The sequence below is a fragment of the Pristiophorus japonicus genome, chromosome 11 (assembly GCF_044704955.1).
Source record: "Pristiophorus japonicus isolate sPriJap1 chromosome 11, sPriJap1.hap1, whole genome shotgun sequence".
NCBI lineage: Eukaryota > Metazoa > Chordata > Chondrichthyes > Pristiophoridae > Pristiophorus > Pristiophorus japonicus.
The window spans coordinates 154,588,439-154,605,651 of NC_091987.1; the positions used below are offsets into that span (position 1 = coordinate 154,588,439).

The 17,213-nt window shown below is 49.4% G+C and overlaps 1 protein-coding gene across 1 annotated transcript in view; it reads right to left on the bottom strand.

Moving 5' to 3' along the window:
• Positions 1–9,129: 9,129 nt before the first annotated feature.
• The window catches only part of ace2 (angiotensin I converting enzyme 2), a 131,037-nt gene continuing 122,953 nt past the window's right edge, over positions 9,130–17,213 (bottom strand). The window contains exon 10 of the mRNA XM_070892794.1: positions 9,130–9,350. Coding sequence (XP_070748895.1) covers positions 9,130–9,350 — 221 coding nt within the window. The remainder of the gene's footprint in view (positions 9,351–17,213) is intronic.

Here is a 17,213-nt window from a genome sequence, read left to right on the forward strand (position 1 = left end):
AAAGATTCTAAAGTATTTAGCCATTGGTATATGACATAAGCGTCCCTTTTTTTCTTATTTCTCCCCTGTAAGTCCCTAGACATCCAGGGGGCTCTAGAATTATTTTTCCCAACCTTTTTCTTTAAAGGCACATGTTTTTCCTGAGCTCTCCGGATCTCCTGCTTGAATGCCTCCCACTGTTCCGACACTGAGTTACCCACAAGTAGCTGTTTCCAGTCCACTGTGGCCAAATCACTCCTTAACTTAGCAAAATTAGCTTTTCCCCAATTTGGAACTTTTATTCCAGGCCTATCCTTGTCCTTATCCATAACCAACTTGAACCTGACTGAATTACGGACGCTGGTAGAAATAGAAGTAGAAGACGATAGAAGTTTGGAACTCTCTTCCGCAAACAGCAATTGATGCTAGAGTAATTGTAAATTTTAAATCTGAGATTGATAGCTTATTAACCAAAGGTATTAAGGGATATGGTCCAACGGCGGGTATATTGAGTTAGATCGCAGATCAGCCACGATTTCATTGAATGGCAGAACACGCTCGAGGGGCTGAATGGTCCCCTTCTGTTCCTAATGTGGCCACTTTGAGTATTTCCTGTTGCATCATTTTCTTCAAGCATGCTGACTCGCCAACCTTGCAGCATCAATTCCACTGACACATCTTCGAACCCTAGGAGGATCTATCCTTTGTGACTGTGACAAAGGTAAACTCTCCCTCCTCGCCCTCCTGGACCTGTCTGCAGCCTTTGATACGGTTGACCACTCCATCCTCCTCCAACGCCTCTCCACCATCGCCCAGCTGGGTGGGACTGCACTCGCCTGGTTCCATTCTTATCCATCTAATCGTAGCCAGAGAATCACCTGCAATGGCTTCTCTTCCCACTCCCGCATCGTTACCTCTGGTGTCCCCCAAGGATCTATCCTTGGTCCTCTCCTATTTCTCATCTACACGATGCCCCTTGGTGACATTATCCGGAAATACAGCGTCAGTTTCCACATGTACGCTATCGACACCCAGCTCTATCTCACCACCACTTCTCTCGACCTCTCCACGGTCTCTACATTGTCAGACTGCTTGTCCAACATCCAGTACTGGATGAGCAGAAATTTTCACCAATTAAATATTGGGAAGACCGAAGCCATTGTTTTCGGTCCCCATCAAAAGCTCCGTTCCCTAGCCACTGACTCCATCCCTCTCCCCAACTCCTGTCTGAGGCTGAACCAGACGGTTCACAACCTTCGTGTCATATTTGAACCTGAAATGAGCTTTCGACCACATATCCACAGCATAACTAAGACCTCCTATTTCCACCTCTGTAACATCGCCCGTCTCCACCCCTGCCTCAGCTCATCTGCTGCTGAAACCCTCATCCATGCGTTTGTTAACTCTAGACTTGACTATTCCAATACACTCCTGGCTGGCCTCTCACATTCTACCCTATGTAAACTTGAGGTCATCCAAAACTCGGCTGCCCGTGTCCTAACTCGCACCAAGTTCCGCTCGCCCATCATCATCATCATAGGCAGTCCCTCGGGGTCGAGGATGACTTGCTTCCACACTAAAAATGAGTTCTCAGGTGACTGATGAGTCCAATGCGGAACCTACAGTCTCTGTCACAGGTGAGGCAGACGGTGGTTGGAGGGACGGGTGGGTGGAGAGCCTTCCGCTGTCGGTGCTTGGCTTCAGCTTGCTCTCGGTGAAGAGACTCGAGGTGCTCAGCGCCTTCCCGGATGCTTTTCTTCCACTTTGGGCGGTCTTGGGCCAGGGATTCCCAGGTGTTGGTGAGGATGTTGCATTTTTTCAAGGAGGCTTTGAGGGTGTCCTTGAAGCGTTTCCTCTGCCCACCTGGGGCTTGCTGGGGCATGCGAGCGATGTGGCCTGCTCAGTGGAGTTGATTGTGCGTGATCAGTGCTTCGATGCTGGGGATGTTGGCCTGAGCGAGAACACTGATGTTGGTGCGCCTATCCTGTCAATGGATTTGCAGGATCTTGCGGAGGCAGCATTGGTGGTACTTCTCCAGTGTTACCCCTGTGCTCGCTGACCTACATTGGCTCCTGGTTGAGCAATGCCTCAATTACAAAATTCTCATTCTTGTTTTCAAATCCCTCCATGGCCCTCGCCCCTCCCTATCTCTGTAATCTCCTCCAGCTCCACAACCCCCCGAGATGTCTGCGCTCCTCTAACTCTGCCCTTTTGACCATCACTGATTATAATCACTCAACCATTGGTGGCCGTGCCTTCTGTTACCTTGGCCCCAAGCTCTGGAACTCCCTTCCTAAACCTCTCTACCTCTCTTTCCTCTTTCAAGATGCTTCTTAAAACCTACCTCTGTGACCAAGCTGTTGGTCACCTGCGCTAATTTCTACTTATGCGTCTCGGTGTCAAATTTGTTATCTCATACCACTCCTGTGAAGCGCCTTGGGTCATTTCACTACGTTAAAGGCGCTATATAAATACAGATTGTTGTTGTTGTTGCTATGTTTCTGCCATGTTCTAGCAGGTGACTATCTTTTCTTTGGTCAGCTGGGTGACTGACTGCATGGGAACCCATCGCCATGGTTAGAGTCTCCAGAGTAATCTGCTTGGAAATCCACACAGGTAGAGCTTCTGTCTGCTCCAGATGAAGTTTACCCCTTTGGCTCGCATCCAGATTGCTTAGGCCCAGGTTGTCAAGCAGAAAGGCTTGAGGAAAGAGAGAAAGAAGACAAGACTTGCATTTATATAGCACCTTTCACAACCTCAGGATGTCCCAAGTACTTTTGGAGTGTAGTCACTGTTGTGATGTAGGAAACGCAGCAGCCAATTTACGCACAGCAAGCTCCCACAGACAGCAATGTGATAATGACCACATAATCTGTTTTTAGTGATGTTTAGTGAAGGATAAATATTGGTCAGGACACTGGGGACAACTCCTCTTCTCTTCTTTAAGAGCAAGAGGATAACTAGAGAAATGGTGGGGCCTTTTAGAGACCATAAAGGAAATCTGTGTGTGAAGGCAGACTACGTGGGTATGATTCTTAATGAATACTTTGCATCTGTCATCACAAAAGAGAGGGGCGATGCAGACTTTGCAATGAGGGAGGAGGAGTGTGAAATATTCGATGAGATAAATGTAGTGAGAAAGGAAGTATTAAGGGGCTTAGCAGCTTTGAAAGCGGCATAACTAAAACCGCCTATTTTCATCTCCGTAACATCGCCCATCTCCGCCCCTGCCTCAGCTCATCCGCTGCTGAAACCCTCCTCCATGCCTTTGTTACCTCTAGACTTGGACTATTCCTATGCACTCCTGGCCGGCCTCCCACATTCTATCCTACGTAAACTTGAAGTCATCCAAAATTCGGCAGCCCATGTCCTAACTGGCACCGAGTCCCGCTCACCCATCACCCCTGTGCTCACTGACCTACATTGGCTCCCGGTTAAGCAATGCCTTGATTTCAAAATTCTCATTCTTGTTTACAAATCATTCCATGGACTTGCCCCTCCCTATCTCTGTAATCTCCTCCAGCCCCTCAACCTCCCCGAGATGTCTGCCCTCCTCAAATTCTAGCCTCTTGAACATCCCTGATTATAATCGCTCAACCATCAGTGGCCGTGCCTTCAGCTGCCTGGGCCCCAAGCTCTGGAACACCCTCCCTAAACCTCTTCGCCTCTCTACCTCTCTTTCTTCCTTTAAGACGCTCATTAAAACCTACCTCTTTGACTAAGCTTTTGGTCATCTGCCATAATTTCTTCTGTGGCTCGGTGTCAAATTTATCTGTTTTGTCTATAACATTGCTGTGAAGCACCTTGGGACTTTTTATTACGTTAAAGGCGCTATATAAATGAAAGTTATTATTATTATAATAATAAATCCCCAGGTCGGGATGAAATGTATCCCAGGCTGTTAAGAGAAGCAAAAGAGGAAATAGCAGAGGCTCTGACCATCATTTTCCAGGCCTCTCTGGCTACAGGTGTGGTGCCAGAGGACTGGAGGGCGGCTAAGGTGGTACCTTTATTTAAGAAGGGAGAAAGGCATAGACCAAATAATTACAGGCCAGTCAACCTAACCTCATTGGTGGGAAAATTATTGGAAAAAATCCTGAGGGACAGGATAAATCTTCATTTAGAAAGACATGAATTAATCAGGGACAGTCAGCACGGATTTGTTAAGGGAAGATCATGTCTGAATAACTTGATTGAATTTTTCGAGGAGGTAACCAGGAGGGTCGATGAGGGCAGTGCATACGATATAGTGTACATGGATTTTAGCAAAGCTTTTGATAAGGTCCCACATGGTAAACTGGTCACGAAAGTAAAAGCCCATGGGATCCAGGGCAAAGTGGCAAGTTGGATCCAAAATTGACTCAGAGGCAGGAAGCAAAGGGTAATGGTTGATGGATGTTTTTGTGACTGGAAGGATGTTTCCAGTGGGGTTCTGCAGGGCTCAGTACTGGGTCCCTTGCTTTTTGCGGTATATATCAATGACTTGGACCTGAATGTTGGGAGTATGATTAAGAAGTTTGCAGATGATACTAAAATAGGCCGTGTGGTCGATAATGAAGAAAGCTGCGGACTGCAGGAAGATATCGATGAACTGGTCAGGTGGGCAGAACAGTGGCAAATGGAATTCAATCCGGAGAAGTGTGAGGTAATGCATTTGGGGAGGTCTAACAAGGCAAGGGAATACACATTGGGCCAGACTTTCCGTAAAGGCCCTCAACGCCTGATTGCCCGCTGAGAAGGATCGCCTCGGTGAAAATAACGGGCGAGAATTTCCATTTTGAGAGTAAAGGTGTGTGGAACTGATCGCCTGCCGAGAAAAGTCAGCGTTACACACTCATTGTCGGTGGTCTTTCGGCGGGTAAGTGGAAAGTTAGCCAAATGGGTGGTTGTTACCGGAATGGACGGTAAGTACAAAAATTTAGGCCCAGGCTGCGGTTGGGCCTACAGAGCGAGGGAAAACCTAAAGTAAAAATTATCATAAAAAAAAAACACATACAAAGCATTCCCAAGACAGTTTTAACCCTAATCGCCGCAGTAACATTTTAAATAAATAATTAAATAACCTTTCACTGACCTTTCTTTGTAGGGCCCCCCTTACCGCCCTGTTTAAGCAGCATTTACAGGGCGTCTCTCAGCAATCTGGACGCTGGCGGTTGAGGCCAAACTTACACCCTGGCATTTATTCTCGCCGTTGCACGTGGACGGTCTGGTCCTGCCGGGCGACTTCAGATGTGGGCGATACCAAGGAAAAAACTTACGTGCAAACTCTCGGCGGGCAAAAAACCAGCTGTACCACCGAGAAAATCGCCGACAATGAAGCTGAAAGTCTGGCCCACTAAATGGTAGGACACTGAGAAGTGTAGAGGAACAAAGGGACCTTGGAGTGCAGGTCCACAGATCACTAAAGGTAGCAGGCCAGGTAGATAAGGTGGTTAAGAAGGCATATGGAATTCTTGCCTTTATTAGCCAAGGCATGGAATACAAGAGCAGGGGGTTATGCTTGAACTGTATAAAACACTGGTTAGGCTGCAGCTGGAGTACTGCGTGTAGTTCTGGTCACCACATTACAGGAAAGATGTGACTGAACTGGAAAGGGTGCAGAGGAGATTTACGAGGATGTTTCCTGGACTGGAGAATTTGGGCTATGAGGAAAGATTGGAGATGCTGGGTCTGTTTTCTTTGGAACAGAGGAGGCTGAGGGGAGACCTGATTGAGGTGTATAAAATTATGAGGGGCCTGGATAGAGCGGATAGGAAGGACTTATTTCCTTGGCAGAGGGGTCAACAACCAGGGGGCATAGATTGAAAATAAATGGGGGAAGGTTTAGAGGAGATATGAGGGGAAATGTCTTCACCCAGAGGCTGGTGGGGGTCTGCATGAAAGGGTGGTAGAGGCAGAAACCCTCACCAACTTAAAACATACTTGCTTGTGCACTTAAAGTGCCGTAACCTACAGGGCTATGGACCAAGAGCTGGAAAGTGGGATTAGGCTGGGTAGCTCTTGGTTGGCCGGTGCAGATACAATGGGCCGGAATGGCCTCCTTCCATGCGGTAAATGTCTTTGATTCAACAGTACCACGGGAACTGTCGCAACCATCTGAGAGGGCAGACAGGGCCTCAGTTTAACGTCTCATTCGAAAAACGGCACCTCCAACAGTGCAATGCTCCATCAGTACTGCACTGGGAGTTTCAGCCTGGATTATGTGGGATTTGAACCCATGACCTTGTGACTCCGAGATGCGAGTGTTCCCCATTGATCTAGGGCTGACAGCTGATCATTCTTAACAATGTGGCCACTTGGAATATTTCCTGTTGCTTCATTTTCCTCAAGGATGCTGACTCGCCAATCTTGTAGTATCACTTCCACTGTCACATCTTCCTCTAACCACCCGGAGGTCGGGGTGATTGACAGGCATTGCTCCCAGTCGAGCAGGGAGCAACCTCACTCATTCTCTCACTCATTCTCTCACTCACTCACTCACTCACTCTCATTTGTTCTTACTCTATCACACATTCACTCTCCCTGCCTCTCTCATACTCTCTCACTCCCTCTCGTTCTTTCTCAATCTCTTGCTCTCACTTTCTCTCAGCCATTGGCCAAACTGCCCAGGTTTCCGGGTTGGGCTGTTTCAAACATCCACTTAATACAGATCACACCGGGGAGACACCACAGAGGACAAGGCGAGGAGCAGGTAGGGAGTCTGTAGCTGCTGCTGGGAGTGTGGCCGAGGAGGCGGGGGGCTCCTAGGGAGGGTTGATCGGGTTTGATCCCTGATCCAGAGAGTATCCTAGGATGAGGGGTCCAATGGCAGGGAGGAACATAATCTTGCGGGGGGCGGGGGAAGCACTGCCCCACAAACAGTGCTGTCGTCGCTCCACTGAGCGCTCAGGTTTCCTGAGGGCTGTGCAGCCGGCCGGCCAGGGTTAAACCTGCAAAACAGGTTAAACGTGAGGCTGCCAGCCTCATTCTAATGTTGAAATGGCTAACCCGCATCTTGGGAGCGCGCCCCTTGCCCCGCCCCTGTCCCGCCCACTGTCCCGCCCACTGTCCCGTCCCCTGACCCGCCCCCTGTCCCATCCCCTGTCCCGCCCCCTGTCCCGTCCCCTGTCCCGTCCCCTGTCACGCCCCCTGTCCCATCCCCTGTCCCGCCCCCTGTCCCGTCCCCTGTCCCGTCCCCTGTCACGCCCCCTGTCCCACCCCCTGTCCCGTCCCCTGTCCCACCCCCTGTCCCGTCCCCTGTCACGCCCCCTGTCCCACCCCCTGTCCCGTCCCCTGTCCCGCCCCCTGTCCCGCCCCCTGTCCCGCCCCCTGTCCCGCCCCCTGACCCGCCCCCTGTCCCGTCCTCTGTCCCATCCCCTGTCCCGTCCCCTGACCCGCCCCCTGTCCCATCCCCTGTCCCGCCCCCTGTCCCGCCCCCTGTCCCGTCCCCTGTCCCGTCCCCTGACCCACCCCCTGTCCCGCCCCCTGTCCCGCCCCCACCTCACCCCCTGTCCCGCCCCCACCTCACCCCCTGTCCCGCCCCCACCTCAGCCCCTGTCCCGCCCCCTGTCCCGCCCTCACCTCACCCTCTGTCCCGCCCCCACCTCACCCCCTGTCCCGCCCCTGTCCCGCCCTCATCTCACCCCCTGTCCCGCCTCCTGTCCTGCCCCCTGACCCGCGCCCCTCCCCACCTGCCCCTGTCCCGTCCCCTGACCCGCGCCCCCCCCCATCCTGCCCCTGTCCCGCCCCCTGTCCCGCCCCCACCTCACCCCCTGTCCCGCCCCCACCTCACCCCCTGTCCCGCCCCCACCTCACCCCCTGTCCCGCCCCCACCTCACCCCCTGCCCCGCCCCCACCTCACCCCCTGTCCCGCCCCCTGTCCCGCCCCCACCTCACCCCCTGTCCCGCCCCCACCTCACTCCCTGTCCCGCCCCCTGTCCCGCCCCCCTGTCCCGCCCCCTGTCCCGCCCCCACCTCACCCCCTGTCCCGCCCCCACCTCACCTCCTGTCCCGCCCCCTGTCCCCCCCCCACCTCAACCCCTGTCCCGCCCCCTGTCCCGCCCCCACCTCACCCCCTGTCCCGCCCCCTGTCCCGTCCCCTGACCCGCGCCCCCCCCCATCCTGCCCCTGTCCCGTCCCCTACCCCGCCTCCGTTAAACCATGAAGTGGGTGAGTATGTTGGAGGTGGGTTGGGGTTTTAACATCTTACCCAGCTATTTGGGGTTAAAATTACTCCCAAACTAACAGTCAATTCTCCTATTTTCTCTGGGATTCAGTCTGATCTCAACCCCACCAACTGAGGGCGCTCCAGCTATAGAGTTCCTGAACTGCTGTTTGGCTGTAAACTGATGCAGTTATCCAATCCTTTCAGGCATTGCATTCCAGATCACAACATTAAAAAACTCACTCATCTTCCCTTGGCTCTTTTGCCAGTTATTTTAAATGTGTGTCCTCTGTTTACTGACCCTCCTGCCAGTGACAATGCTGGCTCAAGGGGCAGACAACCATGGGTTTAAACACACAACCATGGGCTAGACTTTCCACTTTGCTGGCCATCGCCCAAAAGATGGGCGATGTACGACGTCTCAGCCTTACTGATCGCTGGAACATCGCCCATTTTTTTTTTGGAGCAATTTTCCACTCGGCGATAGGCCAGCGATGTGAAATGGGCGATCTGAAATGTCGGCGATGTGACATTCGCCCACTGAATGGCCAGCGATGTGGAAGGCAAAAGCTTCCCTAGCAACGGGACTCTGCGCATGTGTGGGAGGTCAGGAGTCATCCACACATGCGCAGAGAAGGCACAGGGAGGGGCAGAGAGAGAGAGGGGAGAGATCATTGTTCATTGTATGTTAAATTGTTTAAAACTTTCGTTCATAGTTGGGGAGGGGGAGGAGGGTGTTTGAAAAGAATTCTGTTTGCAATAAATTTTGTTGATTTTAACAATTGTTGTGCATTCTCTGATAAGGTTAGTTAACTTAGGCATTTTGAATAATTTAACATCTTTATTCTCTTGTAATAACATTACTTAAGTTAAGCATTAATGCAAATGCTGCACTACAAAGGCCAGGCAAGTGCAGGCAAGGCTAAAACGTAATTCAACTCAAATGCAACTTTTGTATAAACGTAATTGTTAATCTAAATGTAAATGTGCTTATCCCGAAAGTAAGTTCATGCAAAGCGTTCCTTTATCAGCTGCTGATGCAACAGCTTTGTGGCCGCGTAACTCCCACAGGGTACTGTTCTTCTTTGGGTGGGGGGGTGGGTTGGTAGTACCATGGCTACATCGCCAAGCTGGTCCTCCTCGTGGTCCTCACCAGACTTCTCTTCCTCCTGCTTCTGCTCCTCCTCCTCTTGCCCCTCGCCGGCTGGCTCTTCCGTCTTTCCTCCTTCTGGAGGTGGAACTGCAGCCCCATCTGGCATTAGTTGTCCTCTCCTTATAGTTAGGTTATGTAGTATGCAACACACCACAATAAACTCAGCGACCTGGTCAGGGTGGTACTGTAGGCTGTCACCAGAGTGGTCCAGGCATATGAAGCACTGCTTTAGGACTCCAATTGTCTTCTTGACGATGTTCCATGTCGCAATGTAGCTTTCATTGTAGCGTTTCTGTGCTTCAGTGACAGGATTACGCAGTGGGGTTATCAGCCAGCTGGCAAGGCCATATCTCTTATCCCCCAGCATCCAACCGTGACCTGCTGGCTGATTGACAAACAGGTCAGGGATAGCACTCTTGCGTAGGATGTGCGCATCATGGATGTTGCCAGGAAATGTAGCATTTACTGTCATAATGAGTTGGCTGTGGTCAACAACAAGCTGCAAATTTAGGGAGTGGAATCCTTTTCTGTTAAAAAACAGCTCTGTGTTCTGTAAAGGGGCTGCGATGTGCCTGCAGTCTATTGCTCCCTGCACCTTAGGGAAGTTTGCTATTCTCGAGAAACCCAAAGCCCTCCCAGTCTGTGCCTCCGTGATCATAGGGAAGCTTATAAAGTTCATTCTGTGAGCGTAAAGGGCTTCAGTCACCTGCCGAATGCAGCAGTGTGTGGTGTGCTGAGAGATACGACAGATGTCGCCAGCTGAAGCCTGAAAGGATCCAGATGCGTACAAGGATAGTGCCACAGTAACCTTCACCTAAACGGGCAGTGCGATTCTGATGGTGCTGGAAGGCCGCAAATCCCCCTTGACGAGCTGGCAAATCTCATCGATGACCTCCTTCCGAAAGCGCAGCCTCCTAAGACACATGTTTTCAGACAAGTTGAGGTAAGATTCTTTTCCAAGTACCTTCATTGGATGTACGCTCACCACCTCTGTCTCCTCTGTCTCTGTCTATGCATTACTCTGCCAATTCTTCGATTGATCCTTTCAGAAACCAGCGTGTGAGCAGTTACAAGTAAAGGCACAGAAAGCATAGGCCCCATCACGCGCAATAATTTTTTTCACTTGTTATAAATGCACTTTCCAGTTAAAAAATGCCTAATATACTAAGCTAAAATTGTACAATGAAATATAAGTATAAATCTGAGTCGATCTATCTGTAAAATAGCCTTAAATAACTTACAAATATCTCAGCCGCAAGTTTTTTTGCAGCCACTTCCCTTCCTCCGAAATTCAAAATGGCATCCGTAGTGCCCATTTCGATGAGGAAGGCCCGGGAAAAGCAACTATTATCCAGCGATGTTCTCAGCGAGCGATCAGCCCGGCGAAGTGCCGGTGATGAGCCAGAAGTTGGGATGGGCGATGTGGGGGCGATCAGTTCGGCGAAGTGCCGGTGATGAGCCGAAAGTTGGGGGCTTAATTTTCCGCCGATGTTTCTGGCCTAGTTTCCACTTTTTGGTCAAAATGGGCAATAGAGGTCTGTTTTGGGCGATATACGGGCGATATATGGCCCATGTGTTTAAGGTGTGCTGCTCGCGTACCCTTCAATAACATAAATAACTATCAGACCATCAAAACCTCAGCTTGAATAATCTCCATTGAATCACTTCGTCTTACAATAGTTACCGGTCAATCACGTGCAGAAAATGTATCTAGTATCTGTCCAATAGCAGAGTGTGGGCAGGAAGGATCTCAGTTCGATCAGCACAGCGGCTCACCACAAGGGAGCGCTGTGCTGACAGTTACTCATTTACTGATTGTTCAGGAACTGTGCTTAATTCGCAAACTCCCCATCATGAGGTTGGGGTTCGTAGCGATTACTTTCTACCGACAAAAAGTCAGCACCTTTAATCATGTGCCACACTAAGCAACTGCCACAATGATATGAATTTCCAAAGTGCTTAAATCTTGATATAGGTGAAGTTGTTCTATAATAGAACATCTTCAACAATGAAAAGGATTATATGAGTGCCCATGGAAAAAGTCCAATTACTGAGTATATTCTGTGTATATTCTGTGTATATTCTGTGTACATTCTGTGTACATTCTGTGTACATTACTATGTATATTACTGTGTACATACTGTGTACATACTGTGTACATTATTGTACATTACTGTGTATATTCTGTGTACATTGCTGTGTACATTACTGTGTATATTACTGTGTACATACTGCATACATTACTGTGTACATTACTGTGTATATTACCGTGTACATTCTGTATATATTACCGTGTACATTCTGTGTACATTCTGCGTACATTACTGTGTACATTGTGTACATTATCGTGTACATTACTGTGCATATTCTGTGTACATTACCGTGTACATTATTGTGTATATTCTGTGTACATTACTGTATACATTACCGTGTACATTACTGTGTATATTCTGTGAACATTACCGTGTACATTACTGTGTATATTCTATGTACATTACTGTATACATTACTGTGTACATTACTGCGTACATTCTGCGTACATTACTGTGTACATTACCATGTACATTCTGTGTACATTATCGTGTACATTACTGTGCATATTCTGTGTACATTACTGTACATTACTGTACATTACTGTGTACATTACCGTGTACATTATTGTGTATATTCTGTGTACATTACTGTACATTACTGTACATTACTGTGTACATTACCGTGTACATTATTGTGTATATTCTGTGTACATTACTGTATACATTACCCAGTACATTACTGTGTATATTCTGTGTACATTACTGTGTACATTACTGTCATGTATTCAACCAGCATTGCAACCCATGTATAATCTGACCTAAGTTGTACACTGTGAGAACACTGACCACTAGGTGGTGAACTTGTGGGAGACACTCCTAACCTAGACCTTCAGATATAAAAGGGGAAGCTCCACCCACTTCCTGCACTTGAGTGCTATGGAATAAAGGACAGGTCACAGACTGACCTTCTCTCAAGCATGGGCCTCGTGTGCATTTATACTGTATAGTAAGGACCTATCAATGGTGACGAGAAACTGGGATTTAAACCATGCGAACATGGCCACGAGCAGAACAGACGAGAGGTACTGTGTTAAGGAATGGTTTGGACAGAGATTCAACATTGTTAAAGCAGCACACAGTTCTCCAGGCAGACAAGGGCAGTCGGGCATGCCCCAACATGTAGTCGAACCCAGAGGGGGAGTTCGACAGAGACAATGGCAAGCTGAACAGCGATTCACGCCATTGCAAGGGACAATGCGGCCAGTAATGGGGCCATCAACACCTGTTAATGGCGCACTCAAGGACAATAACAGGGGCAGTCAGGGACGATCGACTGGCAAGGGACCTTTTGTTTCCAACAACAGCTCATGCTGGAGGCATGGAGGCACACATTCAGCCGGAGTTTGCAGAGGTGAGCAAAATACCTGCAAAAATTGCAGAATGAACGCTGGGGGAAATAGCTGGAAACTGAAGTTCAGCGAGTTCATGTGGAGCATGTATACAGTTCATACACCAGGACACCACCGATAATGATGAAAGTGCTCCTCAAAGGCATCCCAGTATCAATGGAGCTAGACACGGGGGCAAGCCAGTCCCTGATGGGTATCAAACAATTCGAAAAGTTGTGGCCGTCCAAGGCCGGGAGGCCAAAATTATCGCCGATTGACGCACAGCTACGGACATACACAAAGGAGATCATTCCAGTGCTAGGCAGCGCCACGGTAGTCATGACCCACAAAGATTCGGAGAACAGGTTGCCACTCTGGGTTGTCCCGGGGGACGGTCCCGCACTAGGGAGGAGTTGCCTTGCTGTCATGAACTGGAAGTGGGGCGATGTCAATGCAATTTCCTCTGTGGAGCGAGTATCATGCTCACAGATCCTGGACAAATTTGACTCATTATTTCAACCCAGCATTGGCACTTTCATGGGGGCCAAGGTAGTGATTCACATAAACCCGGACGCCAGGCCAGTACACCACAAGGCTATAGCGGTGCCGTACGTGATGCAGGAAAAGATAGAAGGCGAATTGGACTGCCTGCTGAGGGAAGGCATCATCTCGCCAGTCGAATTCAGTGACTGGGCGAGCCCGATTGTGCCGGTGCTCAAGGCAGATGGGTCGGTCAGGATATGTGGCGATTACAAGGCCACCATCAATTGGGTGTCACTCCAAGACCAGTACCCGCTACCGAGAGCGGAGGACCTCTTTGCGACAGAGCTGCGTTCATTCTGGGGCTCCTGAACTATTTTGGTAACTTTCTTCCCAAATTGAGCATGCTGCTAGAGCCGCTACACGTGCTCCTATGCAAAGGTCGTGAATGGGTCTGGGGGGACAGCCAGGAAAGGGCTTTTAACAGAGCACGCAATTTGTTATGTTCCAACAATCTGTTAACGCTATCTGACCCATGTAAGAAACTTGTGTTAAAGTGCGATGTGTCGTCCTATGGTGTCGGGTGTGTGTTGCAGCATGTCAATGCCAAGGGTCAGTTACAGCTGGTAGCTTATGCCTCCAGAAGTCTGTCCCAGGCAGAAAGGGGCTACGGGATGGTAGAAAAGGAGGCGCTCGCATGTGTATATGCGGTAAAGAAAATGCACCAGTACCTGCTTGGCAGGAAATTTGAGCTGGAGACAGATCACAAACCCCTAACGTCCCTTTTGGCCGACAACAAGGCCATAAATGCAAACGCATCGGCCCGCATACAGAGGTGGGCACTCACGTTAGTTGCCTATGACTATACAATTCTGCACAGACCGGGCACCGAAAACTGCGCCGATGCACTCAGCAGGCTCCCACTAGTCACCACTGAGGGGGCTACCGAGCATGCTGCTGAGATGGTCATGGCTGTTGAAGCTTTTGGAAGTGAAGGCTCACCCGTGACAGCCCGTCAGATTAAAGTCTGGACAAATAGAGACCCACCATTGTCTCTAGTCAAGAAATGTGTCCTGGATGGGGACTGGGCAGCCACGTACAGGGCATGCCCTGAGAAATTTAAACCATTTCACAGGCGCAAGGATGAACTCTCGATTCAGGCCGATTGCCTACTGTGGGGAAACCGCGTAGTCATGCCCCAGATGGGCAGAGAGGTGTTCATCAGAGAACTCCACAATGGGCACCCGGGCATTGTCACGATGAAGGCAATTGCCAGGTCACACGTTTGGTGTCCAGGGATAGACGCAGATCTGGAACTTTGTGTTCGCAGGTGCAACACGTGTGCCCAGCTGGGCCATGCGCCCAGGGAAGCCCCCCTTAGCCCCTGGCCATGACCCGCCAAGCCTTGGTCACGCATCCATGTGGACTACGCAGGTCCTTTCATGGGGAAAATGTTTTTGGTTGCAGTAGACGCCTACTCCAAATGGATCGAGTGTGACATTTTAAATTCAAGCACATCCTCTGCCCCGGTTGAAAGTCTACAGGCAGTGTTCGCTACCCACGGTCTACCGGACGTCTTGGTCAGTGACAATGGCCCGTGCTTCACAAGCACTGAATTCCAGGACTTCATGAAGGCAATGGAATTAACCATTTTAGAACGGCACCGTTCAAGCCAGCCTCAAACGGCCAGGCAGAACGAGCAGTGCAGATAATCAAACAGGGGATGCTCAGAATCCAAGGGGGTTCCCTACAATGCCGCTTATCACGCCTCCTATTGGCCTACAGATCCCGACCACACTCGCTCACAGGGGTTCCACCCGCAGAGCTGCTAATGAAAAGGACGCTCAAAACCCGGTTATCCCTTATACACACCACCATGAAAGAAATTGTCGAGAGCAGGTGCCAGTCACAATATGACCACCATGACAGGACTGCGAGGGCGCGATGTATTGATGTAAATGACCCTGTTTTTGTCCTTAACTATGCTGCAGGGCCCAAATGGCTCGCAGGCACTGTAAGGGGTGGTTTGCAGGGGGTCAGTTTTCCCTTCTGACCTTATATGAGCGGTTCCGAATCGCTCCCACACCCTTGGTTCGAGACACTGGAATTATGAAGGAACTGTGACAGATTTGGACAGACAATCGGTTTCAAGGTAGGAAGCAGGTATGGCTTTATTGTGTTTAAAAAGAAGTAAAAGGCACACCTTTAATAACACACACAGACCAATACACACTGAAGGGTACAACACATTGAATAAAATGTCAAATTACAGTCTGTGGGGAAAAGAATACAGCTTAAACTCTAAATGGGGTAAAGAGGAGAATGCAGATACATTTACACAAGTTATCCCAGCCTCCCTCCCCCAATTCCCCTAACTTACTAAGTTATAGCTCTGGAGGTTCAGGGGCTATGCTCACCAATCCCTTTAGACAGTTGCCAGTGAATCACGGTTTCGGGGTTCGCTGCACTTGGCCTTCTAGGCGAGGCCGCACCCCGGACGGAGGAGAGGACTTCGGACTGCGTAGTCTTCAGTTGGGGTGCGTCCGTTGATGCGGTAAGTTGCGTTTTGGATGTATGGGGTAAGATCCCACTTTCTTTGGTTGGGAATAGTTTTAGCTAGTCCCTTTTGGTAATTTATCACCCGTTGGGTCATTCAGAAGTAGATTCTAGAGTGGAAATAAATGTCGATTCTTCGGTTTTTGCTGAGTTGGTTTTGGGTGGTTGTTTCACTGGTTGTGGTAGCCCGGGTTTGTCAATTTGGTTGCTGAAAACCTTTCGTTTCGTGGGCCTCGTGCTCGGTCGGTCCTTGACGATTTCTTGTAGTTTCCTTCACTACTCCATTTCTTCACTCCCCAGCTCCAGCTGCTTGTGTCTGTGTCTGTGTTCCTTTCGAGTCTGTTCCTTGTTAAACTGGGAGATAGATATATCCCAAAAAAAAGCCTCTGTTATCTCCCATCAAATCTCTTGGGCTCTATTTAAACTGTTCTGTCCATTGATTTTCAAATGTCTCCTTTGTCAGCAGTAACTCGATTAGGGTGTGAGAATGTGCTATCACTGGGTTTGCATTGTTTTAGGATTGTCCAGTTTCCTGACCATGATTTCCATTGTGCTTGATTGGGTAATTCGATTATCTCTTAGGGGGTGAATAGTTCCCCCAGACAGCCTGGGATCCTTAATACATGAATTTGCTTCAGACATTGGCTCCACCTCCTGTATTTGGTAACTCTTTATCACAGCCAAAATGTTGTAGAATCTTAAAATTGATATGCTCCTTCCCATAGATGTTTAGGGGATCTCAGGCTTCTCTAATTTCGGTCCATTTTGAATTCCCTTTCTTATGAGTCCAAACACTGGGGGGGGGGGGGTTCTCCATGAATGCACCCCCTTTTATCCCCCGCAGGCTTCATCTGCCCCTTTAAACTCATTTTAAAAGCCCAGAAAGGGATTCTTCTCCTCTGTAGGGGAAAGGTACCTGGAATCTTTGCGAGATATTGGTAAATTCTACAGCACTGTGATTGTCAAAGAGGGAAATAGGATTCTGGTAGTTAAACTTACCAATGGACAAATCTGCCGCAAACATGTGGATCAAACAAAAAGGAGGTTCAGCAACCCCATAGAAGAAGCAGAGGAAGAACACAATGTAGAGTTCACTCCACCACAGGTGACCGAACACCGGAACCAAAGGGAGGAGAGCCCAGTCACTGTGGGCAGTCCAGATAGGCCTGAGGCACCGCAGACAGCAGACACTCAGGCCAGCGCCCAACAACCGGAGCCCCAACTCAGGCGCGCTACAATGGAGCATAAATCACCAGAGAGACTCAACCTGTGATCCCAATAAGATTTTGGGGGGGGTGGGGATGTCATGTATTCAACCAGCATTGTAACCCATGTATAAACTGACCTAAGTTGTACACTGTGAGAACACTGACCACTAGGTGGTGAACTTGTGGGAGACACTCCTAACCTCGACCTTCAGATATAAAAGGGGAAGCTCCACCCACTTCCTGCACTTGAGTGCTATGGAATAAAGGACAGTT